General features: G+C 34.1%; 1 protein-coding gene across 1 annotated transcript in view; it reads left to right on the forward strand.

The window, feature by feature from the left end:
- Positions 1-16304, forward strand: part of LOC114341403 (proton-coupled folate transporter-like) — a 61909-nt gene that overhangs the window by 40155 nt on the left and 5450 nt on the right. The window contains exons 5-7 of the mRNA XM_028292197.2: positions 4827-5031; positions 8874-9252; positions 15558-15798. Coding sequence (XP_028147998.1) covers positions 4827-5031; positions 8874-9252; positions 15558-15798 — 825 coding nt within the window. The remainder of the gene's footprint in view (positions 1-4826; positions 5032-8873; positions 9253-15557; positions 15799-16304) is intronic.

A 16304-nucleotide genomic window follows, 5' to 3' on the forward strand; every position in this document is an offset into this window, starting at 1 on the left:
TGCATAATTATGGGAATCTTGCCAAAGTGCTGGATCTTTAAAATTAAGTAAATCCTGTTTTGGATTTGAAAAGAAATAAAAAAAATTATTTGTCATTGTCCTGTTTTATTTACCATTTGTAAAGTCACCGTTATCTTTTTGCATTTTAGCCTCGTTAAAAAAATTTAAAATATGCCTTACCCGAGTTACTGGTGGTTGCTTCTTCATATTCTAATACTTTTGAAACAGGTGATACTAATTGCTCTGGCTCTGGCACTAATTCTGAAGTCTCCAAAATAAGTTCATGTGGTTGAATATGAATATATTTATCACTAGTAGCACTAGAACTAGTACTACCGGGTTGGGAAATATTTGTAGTGTCGTCTTCTTGATTTCCATCAGGTGTAAAAAATACTGTCATTTTGGGTATACCTTTCAAAATTTTATTTTGTCTTTCTTGCTTTTCTTGTTTCCTTTTACGCCAGAAAGATCCAGGTTGTTTCCGCCCTTCCATATTTTTCTATTGAATATTGATTATATTAATGTTTAATTTACAAATTATAATTACCTATACAGTTTCAAATGTAAGTCAAACATCTTACCTTAGTTTAGTTGTACGTTTGTAGGTATGTCTATTTCTACTCGTATTTATACAACTGCCTGGTCTGTATTAATAGGATAGAACAAATTTTACTAATCAACTCTACCGACCTACGCCTTATTATTTTCTTTCTGGTTCGTAACCAAGTAGTAACCAGTTTCTGTTTTATTATTTCGGCGCGGCGCGCCGGCCGGCGCCCGTCTGCCAACCCAAACGTGTATTTTGTGGGGTTCGCACATTATTCTTAAACGCTGTAGAATGATATAATTTTACAGCGCGCGGCATGTTTGTACGTTATCTGACATTTAGATAACATAAACTGAACACAGTGCATAAACCATATAGGTACGTCGACGTTAATAATAATAATTTATTTATAAATTATTGTTAAGTTTTCAAGTTAATGATAAAACAGAAAATTTTTTATTATTATATCATGTGGATTTGTATGCAAATTTTATTTTACCATAATCATATAATTTCGGAACAGCACGCGCTTCGCGCGTACCGCCCTAGAACCTTCAACCGCCCGGTGCTACAGCACCCAAAAGACCCCTGGTTAAACCGGCGCTGCTTATGCATAATATTATTAAGAGACTCAGTGTATGCCTCATAACTATCTAAATATATATGTATATACAGATATCATCTGCATATTGTATGCAATTTACGGAATTATGAAATAGTGAATGAATATTGGCAGAATATATTTAAAAAGTATAGGACTAAGTACGGATCCCTGTGGCAACCCATGATAAACAATCCTTGGACCATGTAACACATTTCTATGGTCTCTAATATAGACATGTCTAGAAAAATATAGTTGCAATATATTTAGAGCAGTCGTTTCACTAAGACCAATCTTAACCATTTTCTGTTTAAGTATATTTATATTTACAGAGTCGTAAGCCCCTTTTATATCTAGAAATAAACAAGCTAGATACTTGTTTCCAGAAAAGGTAATCTGGATGTCATTTACTAAATGAGTTACTGCATCCAAAGTACCATATCCCCTTCTAAAGCCGTATTGAGTATTAGGTAAGATATTGTTATACTCGATGTACCACTCCAGTCTTGTTTTTATCATTCTTTCGAACGTTTTAGTTATACATGACATTAAAGAAATAGGGCGATAAGAGGAAGGCATATTTCTATCTTTAGTAGGTTTCAAAATTAAACAAAAACAAATTCTTAATTTGTTTAAGATGCTCAACGTAGTTTGAATTCACCCACCAGTCATTGTATATATTTAGTATAAATTCTTTAGCAACTTGTGGAAGATTTTTAATAATGTCATATGTAACAAAATCATTACCCCGGAGCAGTACATCTAGAGGTATTAACTGCAGCTTCAAGTTCTGTTGTATCAAAAGGTGCATCCATGTAGTGGCTGCCAATTTTCTCGTTCGGACCTTCAAGCATATTTGGCACAAAACTAGGTGCTACAATATCAAAAATTTGGTTTATTAGTTCTTCAGATAGAGGATGCTTTTTAAAAGTTTTTTTAAGAGATTTTGTTCGTTTTTTTTTATAAAGCTCCAAATTTTGGATATTGGGGTATTTTTATTTAATTTGTTAATAAAATTTTTCCAGCATAGTTGTTGCTTTTGTTTAAAAAGTAATTTAGCTTTGGCCTGAACATGCTTAAACTTGAGGTAATTTTCATAATTCGTGGTATTTTTATATTCATGGTATGCGTCTTTTCTATCATTAACAATTAATGTGCATTCATTATCCCACCAAATAGGATTTGGAGGTTTTTTACTGTTACCTGAACGAGATTTCATTGACTTAGAAGCTGCATCATTTATTACTTTCATAAAAAATCAAAGGAGTTATTATTACTATTATTGTTATAGATTTGTGTTTCGATTAGGTTTTGAAAAAGCGTCCAGTCAGCTGAAGACTCAATCCATTTTCTAGAAGGTGTTTTGTTAGTGGGGGTATATTCCCGAGATATAGTAATGTGGATAGGGAGATGATCTGAGCCAAGTGTATCGTTTAGAGGATTCTATTCTGATAAAATTAAAAGGCTAGGTGAGACAAAAGTAAGATCTATGGCAGAAGGTCTTTCGTTAGGTCTGACTATCTTAGTAGGTCGTCCGTCATTTAAAATAATTAGGTTAGTTTCTTCTATAGCTTCTACAAGTCGATTTCCTTGTGAGTTATCTATTGTAGAGCCCCAAAGACTGTGATGGCAGTTAAATCACCACCCTGTAGTTGTGAAAAAAGATTACTCCAATCAGTCTTATTTGCTTTTATGTTGGGAGCTTTATAAATGGAGACTAAGGATATCTTAAGGTCCTCGATATATGCTGCACATACTTCTATTTTGGAATTAAACTTTTTACGAATTGAAATTTCATGATAGCATAGGGAATCTTTTATAAGTATGGCAGTGCCTCCGAATCCATCAGTTCGATCTATATGTAATATATTGTAAGTTGGTAAAAGAAATATTTTCTTTTTAGATAACCAAGTTTTGTTAAGTATAATTTAAATCAAATTTAATAGAGTGATCGTTTAGAAAATTAATAAGATTAGCTTTGTTTTTAGTAATGGAGTTACAGTTCCATTGCAATATATTTATCATCTACTTAATAATAATTTTCGTCACTATCACTATCATTGTATTGTATCGTATCTAAGATTGTTCTGAGTTCTGTTTGTGTTTCCTGAATAACTAGTGGATCTGGATTTACCAAATTAATTTTTTTAAGCATATTTTCAAAAATACAAGGAAGTTTCTGCAATATCTGTGATTCTAATTTTTCTTTGTATGAATGGAAAGCTTCTCTATGTGGATTAGGAATGATACGATTTGAAGCGGTATTTTTAAGTTTAAATGAAGGGGGTTTATTAACTGAAAGGGGCGAACTTACTTTGCGCTTTTTCGGCTGTTGGTAATGAGGACGTGGTACCCAATTTTTATTACTCGTGGAGGGGGAATTGTTCGTATCAACATTACCATTCAGCTCAGGGAAATTGTTTAAATTATTCAAAATATCGAAATTATTATGTGCTACTATTTTAGCGTAAAACGGATTTCTTACAATAACTTCAGCTTCTTTAAATGATACATTTTTCAGACATGATCTTTTTAATTTTTGTTCCTGGTATTTCGGGCAAATTTTTGTACGGACTGATGGTCATGTTTTTCACAGTATATGCAATAAGTGTCAGAAGTGCAATCGGTATCAACATTTTCATCGTGGGTTTGACCACATTTTTTACATTTAGTTATAGTGCTTTTACAGTATTTGGCTGTGTGGCCGTATCGAAGGCACCTGAAGCACTGTACGACAGGATATATGTAGGGCTCTACAGAAAATCTCACCAAATCAATTTTAAAAAATTTTGGCAAACTATTTCCTAAAAACGTCAATACGAGCATTTTCCTAGGGACAAACTGTGTCTCATAATCAGAATCAACTATCCTACGTTTCATTCTTTTTACATCTACAACTTTTTGTTCACTTTCCATATTCTCCATTATATACTTTTCGGACAAAAATGTGTCAATTTGTCTGATAATTGCCTTTTTATGGTTGAAAAACATAGGTATATGCGATCAAATTGTTATCTTTTATTAATTTATGTCCTATAATGGCATTAGCAATAATATAAGATTTAAAAATAATTTTACTTTATTTCTTCCGACTAATTTTATGTCGACAACATCTTTATTAAAAGTAGTATTTTTAAATAAATAGTGACCAACTTTAACAGCCGATAAATGACTTTTTTGATCAACCGGTTCCACGATAACATAGTACGGTCCGATGTCTGTCGAAATATATTTGTTGTCTAAATTATATATTTTATTATCAATTTCCATTTCGCCTTGCATATCTTTCCCATCTGGTGGGTCTTTTCCAGACGGGGGAGTACCCCCGTCGGAAGAGTTACTCATTATAATATTAAAAAACTTGTACTTACCTTAACTATTGTTTTTATGAAATAACAAACCAAAATAAAATATCTACTTGCCTAAATTAGAGCAAAATGTAAATAAGCGCGTGTCACAAAACCAACCTTACTATTCGGAAGACACACCAATACTGTGAAATAAATTGCTTCACTTAAAATGCTATATCTCAGCTGTCAAATTTATAAACGTATCTTTTGAAGGTTAGGGTTGATTAAAAATCATATAGATTTAATACCAGTAGCGTTATCTATGTGTCAGCCTACGAACTTGTCAGCCCGCCGATTATATGAAAATATTGTTATTATTTTATTTTAGAATGGCCTTTTGTGAAGTGGCTTTAGCAACTGGGTCTCTCTTAGGAAGTATTTCAAGTTCCTATATATTTTACGCCACCAATTATCCATCAATGTTTGCCATTGGTTTGGCGTGTGTATCGATTGGTATAGCTTATACAATATTTTTCGTACCAGAATCTATAGAAAACATGCAGGAATCAAGGAAATTAATAACAAATACTGAGGTAAGTTCATAACATAAAGAGAAAATATATAGTACTCAAAGCTCATAGAAATAAAATGAAAAACCGTCAAATTTCGAATTTTAAATGAGTCAACAAAAGAATTATTAAGAATAAACAAAAAAGAAAAATAAAATAAGGAAAGATAGCTTAGAGTTAATTCTCTTTTGTTTAAATAGATTTCGCTAAAGAGTCCAACAGCAAATAATTGTATATTATTTTGCTTAGTAAGACAGCCAGATTTAGTTCGCTTCAGGGTACACTACAGGCGGTTCTGATGACTCTAAAATGAAGAAACATGTCGACCTATGGTGGTGGAGCATGAATCGAATTAAATCTAAAGCTGTCTCTCCTTATTTTACTTTACTCATATTTGAGTACTAAGGATGCAGAAATCTGTTGGATTTTTATCTAGATAAGAGGACAGGTAATGATTGCAAATTGTAGATTCTTCCATGTCTGCCATTTACCGGTTAATAAGCTTAATAAATTGTTAAAATCTCAGACAATCAGGGTGTAACAGAGGCCCCCGCAGCATGAAGCTTGCGGGGGCCCCAATCGATTAGGGGCCCCATCTTGTCGTCTGATATTATGTAAAAATCTGTTATATATTATTTTACGTTGTGTGGTTAAATTTAAAAACGTAAATTTCTAAATAGGCGTATTTAGCAAGTGAGTGATCTCATATCTAGAAACTTAATCTTTTTTGGTCTCTCGAACTTTTATGGTGACGACAATAAACTATAATGGTACGTGACTATTGAAAGATTTGAGAATTGCAATTTGCCCAATTTTAGAATAATATTTCTAAATCTAAAAATTGGGTTTCTCTTTCATCTTTACCTTTTTTTTGGATTTGGGTGGAAATGTTCTAAACACCGTACCATACTTGGCGTGTGTTGGATTCAGAATAGAGGAAAACATCCGAGTCCATTTTCCCCCGTGTAGAAAAATCCTGCAAACGGATGCCCTCCTGTTACTCTGCCTACCAACTAAAACCACCCGTCTTCGTCAAGACACTCCCGTACGTGTTCATTCATCTTTACCTGCGTTTAGTATTTTGATATAATTATCCAGAGGCGCAACAGAGGCCCCCGCAGCATGAAGCTTACGGGGGGTCCCAATATGTCAGGAGCCCCATCTTGTCGTCTAATATATATAAAAATTTGTTGTTATATTATTCGCATACATACGTTTTTTAAGCAGTGCAATATTGCAAATGAAGTTGCCCATCTGAATTAATAAAATTGTAGATAATATATTCGGTAATAGTAGTGCACGAAGAAAGTTGTTCATTTCATAGAATAATACTAATGTAATCATTTAGTAATTTATGTTCTATTTTATTCTATGCCAACAAGTAGGCCATTCTATACCAAGTAAATGACAGTTTTTGAGTGAAATTTTTAGCGTCACGATGGACGTATTTGCTTGACAATTTGGATTTAGGTTCTAGTTACACTCCACTTCAAAGTTGGACTGATGCCGTTGGTTGTTTTTACTTCAGGGGGTGACATCCATTTTTGGGGTGAAAACATACGTTTAAAATAAGTCAGGAAATGTGTAAATTGACTAATTATAAGCAACTTTTTTTCTATATAGTTTCTTTATCTATGTTAATACTTTTCAAGTCATTTGCAAGTGAAAATGTTTCTTTTCAACAAAAAAACAGGTTTTCAGAAGGGTTTTTCGAAAATAACTCTTAAGTAAGCATTTTATCGAATTAAATATTAGATATCGAAAAAATATTTGTAACAAAAATTTAGCTTAGAAGATACAAAAAAAGGTGTACTTATTCATGAGGTTTATCGACACAGTAGAAGCACAGATGAAGCTCATGAAAAATTATTCTTATTCGTCCAATTCCCAATCGAATATTTCAACTGCTTAAGGTTGGTTAACTGGCTGTTTAAAATTTGCGTATATTCGTGATTAGTGACTCGTTCAAGCTCTTTCAACTAGAACCCTTTCAAAAATAAGCACTTTGAACCGGTGAAACTTACAAGTCGTATAAAAAATTTAAGAAATTTGTAAAACAATAATGATTAGTTTCATTTCGGATGCTAAATAGGGGAGACTTTCACATTTTTTTACCAAAAAATGGGATTAGGCTAAGGCTCCACGGGCGACAAATTTACGCTAGCAGTAACCGTAAAACGAACTTAAGGTTCCGCGGAACGGAATAGGCATAGCCGAACTGAACCGACTACGCACAAGTCCTGTAGTCGGTTCAGTTCGGCTATTCCTATTTCGTTCTGCGGAACATTTAGTTCATTTTACGACTACTGCTAGCGTAAATTTGTTTCCCGTGGAGCCTTAGCCTAACTGTATTTTGAGCGTAACTGGCTTAGTTTTGACGCTAGAAACTTCTGTAAAAAATAAAAATAAAGCTTTTTTTTTTAAAAAATTCTTAAAAAAATTTCTAATGAGTTTCCCCGAAAAGTATTTTATTTTTTGGTTATTTCACGTTGAAATATTCGATTTGAAATTTGACGAATAAGAAAAACTTTTCATGAGCTACAGCTTTTCTTTGACTGGAGCTACATTTTTGCTAACAATGTTCTTTTCGATCAAACACTTACTCTTTGAAGTATTTGCGAAAAATCGCCTAAAAATGTGTTTTTTTTGCTAAACAATAAACATTTTTAATAATAAATAACTCGAAAAGTCTTGAGTTGACCACTTCGGTGGTGACACTGAAAATTACACGGTATTGGCATATTTTACGTTTATTTACTGGGCTCTAACACATATAGGTATTTGTTACACATGTCGCATTTAGTAATTTTTTAAAGTGGGCCCCATTATCAATTTTGCGGGGGGCCCCGACGGAGTTTGTTACGGCACTGCAGACAATATATTATTGCAAAGGATTCTTCATACCGACTTAAAAGAGAATTTTCTCTTTTCTCTTTTTTGAAAATATAATACTTGAGTCATGTGTTGAGACGTGAAAGATATTTTGTGCAGCAGTTTCCAAAGCTACAATTGCCATTTGTATCGTCAATCTTCGAAAGGAGACGGCACAATAAGAAGAAGAATAATCTTTCAATTAGTTAATGGCTTCCTTGTAACATTCACATTAACAAGACAATACATTTTTTGACCTCCTCGATCTCCAGATTTGACGCCACTCAATTTTTTTGTGGGGTTAGCAACAGAATAATTTAGATTTTAGAATCAGTCTGAAATATAAATTTGTGTTGTCAAGTAATAAAAATATATTATATATTAATTAGTTTTGTTTTTAGTGTTAATGTAAATAAATTAAAATAAGTGTTAGAAGTCTGTACATAAATTAAAGACTAAAAATAAATAAAAAATATTGCGCTATAATAAGACAGTGACGAGTGCGCTAAGAACCGGCAAAATAACGCAAAAGAAGGAAAACATAATACTTTGTGAAATAAAAAGAGATAAAACTAGTAGAGGTGGGAAATTGTCAACAGAATGCTATACATTTACATTACGTTACATTACCACTACCGATAGTTTACCACCTTTAGACGTATCGGAGGAGTATGGCAACTGACAATGTTACAGGAGTGTCACAATTTTATAAAATTCTCGAGCCAAATTGTTAGTTGCCATACTCCTCCGATATGTTTAAAGGTGGGAAACTATTCATAGTGGTAATGTAATGTAATCTAAATTTATATGTTTATATTGATAATTGACCACCTCTACAAGTTTCATCTCTTTTATTTCACGACGTATTATGTTTTCCATCTTATGTTATTTTGCTGATTCTTAGAGAACTCATCACTGTATACTAGTTAGTGCTACTAGCTTATTTTACGGTCATTTTCATTTTACTTTGGTATACTATTTTTGAACCCTTTTAGGACGAAAAGGAAAAACCAGTTAGGATAAATTTATTTAAGGAAATTATTCAAACTACCATTAAAAAACGAGAAAACTACGACAGAGCCGTAATCATCCTAACACTGACGTCTATTATAATTTACATTTTTCTTACACATGCAGATACAAGCATCCGATATATCTTCCTTCGTGGAAAACTGAATTGGACATTTACAAAGTACAATCTTTATAACAGTGTTTGTATGTTAATTTGGGCTGCGGGTACCATGGCTGGAAGTTACATTCTTCAGAGGAAGTTTCATATTAAGGATTCCATACTTGCTCTGATAGGGTTGATATCGATGTTAAGTTGCGTCATTTTGCAGTTTCTTGCAACCAATGATACAGCGATTTATATTGGTAAGTATATCGATTATACAAAATGCAATCAAAAAACCTATAATTTATTTTATTGGGCTGCAATTTTAATCAGTAAAGATCGATGCACTGCATAACATATGTCCTAAAAGTTTTTACAAAATACACACAACGCAAAAGTCGAGGGATATTTTTATAAATAGACGTATTTTGTTTATCTGTAATCAACTTAAAAAAAACAATACAAAATTTGTAGTTTAAATTGTAGTTTAATATGTCAAAAACCAAAAATTGCAAAAAAAAACCAGAAAATTGGGGCAAAGAAAATAAATTGCAAATCACCCATGTTTCACATATCACCATAAAATGTCAAAAATACAAATATAAACTTAAAATAAAGTATGGCCACCACGTTAGTTTATCACAGCTCTACATCTACTGTTCATGCTCCGAATCACATTGTTAATGTCTGCTTGAGGTAGTTGTGTCCATTATTCTCTCAGAAGCTCTTTTAATTGAAACTCATTGTAGATATTGCCCATATGTGGAGTAATTATTCGTTGGAGCATGTCCCATACATGCTCAATGGGATTCAAGTCCGGTGATTGTGCTGGCCACAGCAATACATCAATACCCTCGTTATCCAACCAGTTTGTTACAATATGTGCAACATGTGGTCGAGCGCTATCATGCATAAAGTAAAAATTTTCTCCAACAGCAGCAGCAAACGGGCGCACAACAGGTTCAAGAATAGTGTCCAAATATTGCTGACTTCTGAGAAAGCCACGTGGAAAAATGAGGTCAGTTCTTCCGTCAATCGTGATTCCGCCCCATGCCATTAATGTACCACCTCTGTATGCATACACTTCTTGAAGATGTCGTAATCGTTCTCCATTTCCGGGTCGTATCCAAACTCTTGTTCGACGAGAATCTGGATGAAATCCATATCTAGACTCGTCACTAAACAAAACTGTGGCCCAATCATTGTCAGTCCAATTCTGAAACTTTTGACACCAGATTAATATTTCAGCGCGATTTCCTCTAGATAGAGGTGGACATCTCAGTAGTCGCCGACTACGAAGATTGGCTTCATGAGACGATTCCTCACAGAACTGCGGCTAACTGTTACATTATGTGCAAGCTGTAATTCATTAACCAGCTCGGGTGCTGCGATTGTTGGCTGCTTTCTGGCATTTAAAATTAAATATCGGTCTTGAGCGACGGTTGTAGAGCGACCACGTCCTGGATGTTGCTCGGCTGGACTCCCAGTGTCTCTAAACCGACGCCACAAACAACTTACGACGCTTTGGGAGACACCCAGCTGGTCAGCAACTTGAGTTTGTCGCATACCAGCTTGAAGGAGGCCCACGGCTCTATTCATCTCGTCCAACGTTAAATGTTGTCGTTGCATGGTAAAAAGACCATATCTTTAACTCACCTATTAAGCAAGAATGGTATAAAGTGACTAAAATTAAAAATAAACAAAACATAAAAATGTCGATTTTTTGTCCCTTATAAAAAACATTCTAAAACACGTATTGCTATCAGTTTTACAATTTTTTTTTATAAGAAGTGAGTGTCTGTATCAACAATTATAGTACAAGAAAATTTATATGGTCATGAAATTTCTGTCATTGGTATTGTCCAATTATTAAAATATCCTTAGACTTTTGCGTTGTGTGTATTTATCGAATTTTTGAAGTTATACTTCTTTAGGCGCGATTGGGAGTGAACGTAAATGTGCGCAAATTCATCAAAAATTGTTGGTGCTACGCGCAGATACGTTATGCGTTTGTTCTGATTGGGTATTCCAATGACATGTCAAATATTATCCAATATGGCGGCTGTGGTTAAAGAATTTGTTGTTGTCATTTTTATTATTATGGTTATAGTGTTAAGTTGTGTTTTAAAAGTTGGGAGAACAGAGATAAAAGTGAGTTTATAGTTGTACTGACTTTTTAAATAGTTTTTATATATATATATATATATTTTGGACTTATTAATATAGAAAAAAAGAATGTGTGTGTACTTTGTACGCGCGTTAGAAGTTAGGTATACTTCTATTAAAATTGTGTAGAAAATCTGACGTTTTTTAGATTTTCTACGATTCCTCAAGGCAAAAGCAATGGCTGGGACGCTCCAGTTCGTCAAAAAAAAATGACGGATTAATATTATTTTTCGAGAATTTGCCATTTTTAATGATTTTAAAATTTGACGAAAATGCAGCAGAAACTCGAAGCCCATGAAAAAATTATAGCATAAATTTTAAATTTACATTCTAAAAAACGAAAAACGACGTTTTTTAGAATGTATACGATTTCTCACGAGAAAAGCAATTGCGGGGAAGCTCCAGTTCATAAAAAATTACGTATTAACGTTATTTTTAATTTTTGGTATTATTTTAAGTATTAAAATTAGTTTAATATTTAAATAAAAATACAATTAAAATGTTTAAAATATATTGGTTTCGTTGAAATCATAAAAATAGGAGTATAACTTCTTACGTGCGTACAAAGTACACACACTCTTTTTTTTTGTTAACGAAAATTTCTACGAATGTCTGTCATGAGTTCCTGGGCGGAATTACGATCAATTTCGTTTAGTTGTTGTAAATTCGCCGTCTTGATTGTTCTTCATCTTGGGCTTCCCAGCCTCCATGATAAACTTTATTAGACAGTAGAGCCCAAAAATCCTCTATTGAACGAGCCTGCGGCAAGTGTGGAGGCTTATCGTTTTTTGGGAACAAAGGCTATTTGGTGTTGCAGAAGCCAGTTTTGGGCATCTCTTGATTAATAGTATGACGCTAGGTCTGAAGGAATTGTGCTTGAGAGTATTTGGGGCACTTACGTCTCTTTCGCTATTTAAGACCATTTCTCCTCAATTCCAACAATATCGTACTCTTAGAAGATCTATATGGACAAGCAATCTTCTAGTTTCCATTACAAGCTGGTTTTTTGCTGTCCTCGCCAATCTATCTAACTTCTGTGCAGTAAATGCACGTGGTCTTCCACATTTTGGTAGATTCAGCCATGGTATTCTCTACTTGCACTCCGATATTATTTTATAAATGGTTCTGAGCGAATTGTTTTCATTCTGAAATATTCGACAGATTTCAGCTTTGAGTGCCTGCCCAACCAACTTGTAGATATTCTTTCTTATTTGTAATTTATACTACATCTTAAAGCGAAAACTTCAAAATAAATAAATCTTAACTGACAGTCTTCTTCCTCTTCATGTACCATGTCCTTTCAGAACGTTGGTTACCATCAAAGCTATCTTAATTTTATTCACTGCCACCCTAAATAGCGTCATGTTTGTATCAACACAATACCAATCTCGCAAGTTCTTCAACCATGAGGTTCTTCTTCATCCTGGACTGCGTTTGTCTGCTATTTTTCCTTGCTTAATATTTTGCATCAACCTATATTTGGGACCTCTCATTACATGTCCGAAATACTCCACCATTATCTGCTTGATGCTTTTTATAATCTAAGTAGTCGTGCTAAGACATTCTGGTATTGTGGAGTTTCGAATTTTCTCCACCAAAGAAACTTTCTTCTATTGCACCACAATTCGAAAGCCTTCAGGCGATTTAAATCGATTTTATTCACAGTCCAGGACTGACAACAGCATAAAGTAAGACCGAGAACACGTACCAGCGGAGTAGGCGGATCCTCAATGCCAATTTTAGGTCTCTGTTAACATAACACCTTGGACATCTTTCTAAAAGCGGTTCTAGCCTGCTCTATCCTAGATCTAATTTTGCCGTGACTTTCTGCTAGTATAAACTGACAGTAGACAATGTAAACAAGCTGTTGTTTCCAAAGGCAACTTGATATTATTTTGTTTTTGTTAAAATTAAAGCAAATGAATTTTGTGCCAAAACTTTTAGGACATTACGTTATTCAAAGTAAAAGTTAAATTATAACGGGGAAGGAGGACCTCCTTGTCTTAGTGTAGTTTCTATTTGGAATTCATCTATTATTGTCCCATCAATTCTGATTAGTGCATATGAATTCTGTACACACATCTATACTAATCGTACCAACTTCCCGAGTACTTCTATTTTCACCACTAGTCTACAGCAGCGTCTCCCTGTGTAAACCCTCATACGCCACAAAGTGTTTTTGTGATGAGTGGAAAACCGCGAAATACGTCTAGGAAACACTTTCTCATCAGTTATCATCAGTCTCATTAATCAGAATAAAGTCTATTTGTAAGAACCGTGGCAACTCTGTAATTTAAGCCCCGAATGAATCCTGCATATCTTCTCCGGTTTGCGCGCAGCTCACATCTATTCCTATATCGGTCGGAGTGTACTACTACTACTACTACTACTATACTCCTACCAGTGGCGGATCTAGACATTTGCCTTGGGGGGACTTGCCTTGGAGGAACTTCCAATGAAATACCAACCAAAAGACATAAAAAAGATAAACCTAAACTACATAAAAGACAGAAATAATTACTTATACGTATTTAGTTTCCTTAATTTTTCTAAGTAGCTGGTTTTTTGGGTTGAATTTGTCTGTCTATGGTTTATGTCAGGTTTGACAAGTTTCATGTCAGCTAATAGATTCATATGTTTCAACAATTTTTTTTCTTAAATTTTGTTGGGAGGTCGTGAATTTCCCCTATACCTCCCCACCCCTTATATCTGTCACTTACTATTACTACCATTAGTATGGTATAACTAGATCCAAACCCAGACATCCAAAGTGAAAGTTATCCTCCAACACCAAATTGTTTTATATGGTCCACATAATGTTCAGAAAAAAGTCACACCATTTTGAGCGTCGGGTTTGGGGGGGAAAGGGGAGAGAAGTCGGTAAATTCGTAGTTTTTTAAGTTTTTCGTCAATATTTCTAAAACTATGCGGTTTAGCATGAACAACCTTCTGTACAAAAATGTTCTACATTAAATTTGAAACAAAAAAGGCCCATGCATAATCTTTCTAAAATGAACGGCTCCAAAGTTACGGAGATAGTATAGTATAATTGGTGCAAAAAAGGCCTAACCCAGACATTAAAAGTAAAAGTTTTTCTCCAACACCAAATTGTTCTATATGGTCCAGATATTGTTCTGTAAAAAGTTACACCATTTTGAGCTTCCGGTTTTGGGGGGGAGATGGGGGAGAAATCGGTAAATTAGTAGTTTTTTTATGTTTTTCGTCAATATTTCTAAAAATATGCTTTAGCGTAAACAATGTTTTATACAAAATTGTTCTACATCAAACTTAAAACAAAAAAGGTCCTATACATAATTGTTATAAAATCAACGATTCCAGAGTTACGGAGGGTGAAAAGTGGAGGTTTTCGATACTTTTTATATTTTTTGGAAGAAATTTTCTTTAACAGGATTTGCTATTTCAGTGGCTGATGGTATGTTAGTTATAAGCCCTTGAAGAAACGTTAACCTCAATACCCAAAATCATCATCAATTGCCCAAAAAATATAAAAAGTATCGAAAACCTCCACATTTCACCCTCCGTAACTCTGGAACCGTTGATTTTATAACAATTATGGATAGGACCATTTTTGTTTTAAATTTTATGTAGAACGTTTTTGTATAGAACATTGTTTACGCTTAAACATAGTTTTAGAAATATTGACGAAAAACATAAAAAAACTACTAATTTACCGATTTCTCCCCCATCTCCCCCCCAAAAACCGGAAGCTCAAAATGGTGTAACTTTTTACAGAACAATATCTGGACCATATAGAACAATTTGGTGTTGGAGAAAAACTTTTACTTTTAATGTCTGGGTTAGGCCTTTTTTGCACCAATTATACTATACTACATCCGTAACTTTGGAACCGTTCATTTTAGAAGGAGTATGTATTGGACCTTTTTTATTTCAAATTTAAGGTAGAACATTTTTGTATAGAAGCTTGTTCATGCTGAACCTCATAGTTTTAGAAATATTTACGGAAAACATAAAAAACTACGAATTTACCGACTTCTCCCCCCCCCCCCCCCCCAAACCCGACGCTCAAAAAGGTGTTAACTTTTTTCTGAACATTATATGGACCATAATATAGAACAATTTGGTGTTGGAGGATAACTTTCATTTTGGATGTCTGGGTTATGTCATTTTTTGAATCAATTATATCATACTACATGTCTTCTCAGAATTCTTCGGGGCGATTTCATCAGTCGCTACGAATACCAAGTGCGCGTGTTCCCACGAACTCACATTTACGTTAGACAATTTTTGCTTTGAAATCTTCCTTATTAATATATAGTTGATGCAAAAATATTTTTCTAGAACATTAAACTATTCCACCCCTTATATGCAATCTACAGAGTTTATCCATCTCCAAAGTTTAAACATGTTTTTATTTCAGCTGGTGCTTCAAAATGTTTGGGAGGACTGGTCGCTCCCATGCTGCGAGCTAAAATATCCCAGTTAGTACCATCTGATGAAGTTGGTAAAATATTCGCAATGGTCGTAGGAGCTGGAGCTCTGGTGTCTGCTGCTTTAACACCCGTATATACATTAGTATATAACAATACGATCTACATTGACTCTGCGTTATATAATCTGCTTTCCATTTCTTTTTTGACAATAACCATTACTTTAGTAGTGTAAGTATTGACAGAGTATTAAAAACAAACAGTAGTGACACTCTGCGACCTTGAAGTCACGCATTTTTTCCGCGCTGACAGCTTCAAGCAGGTTAAAAGTCTCTCAGGTGCGTAGTAGCACATTTGCTGCTGATTTAATCTTATACACTCGTTTTAATATATTGCCTCTTGAAGCTGTTGGAACTACTGGTACTGATCATTCAAAGATTCGATAATTTATTTTACCTATTTAATTCGTCTAATATTTCCAACCCTAAGCCCTACAATAGGGCTTTTTATAATTCTGATTACCAGAAAAAATTTTCATTGAGCCAGTCCGGTCGTAACTTTTAGTCTCAGATGACATATAACAAGATGGCTGTCTCTACAAAACGAGCAGGGTTGCCAGATTGGGGTATTTTCCAACAATTTTGTGGTAATGTGAAAGCGTCTAGGGGAATTTTTCTAAGCAGAAATGGTTGGGGGATTTTTTGTGGAAGGAAATTATGGATGATTTTAAGGGGTTA

The sequence above is a fragment of the Diabrotica virgifera genome, chromosome 4 (genome assembly GCF_917563875.1).
Source record: "Diabrotica virgifera virgifera chromosome 4, PGI_DIABVI_V3a".
Classification (NCBI taxonomy): domain Eukaryota; kingdom Metazoa; phylum Arthropoda; class Insecta; order Coleoptera; family Chrysomelidae; genus Diabrotica; species Diabrotica virgifera.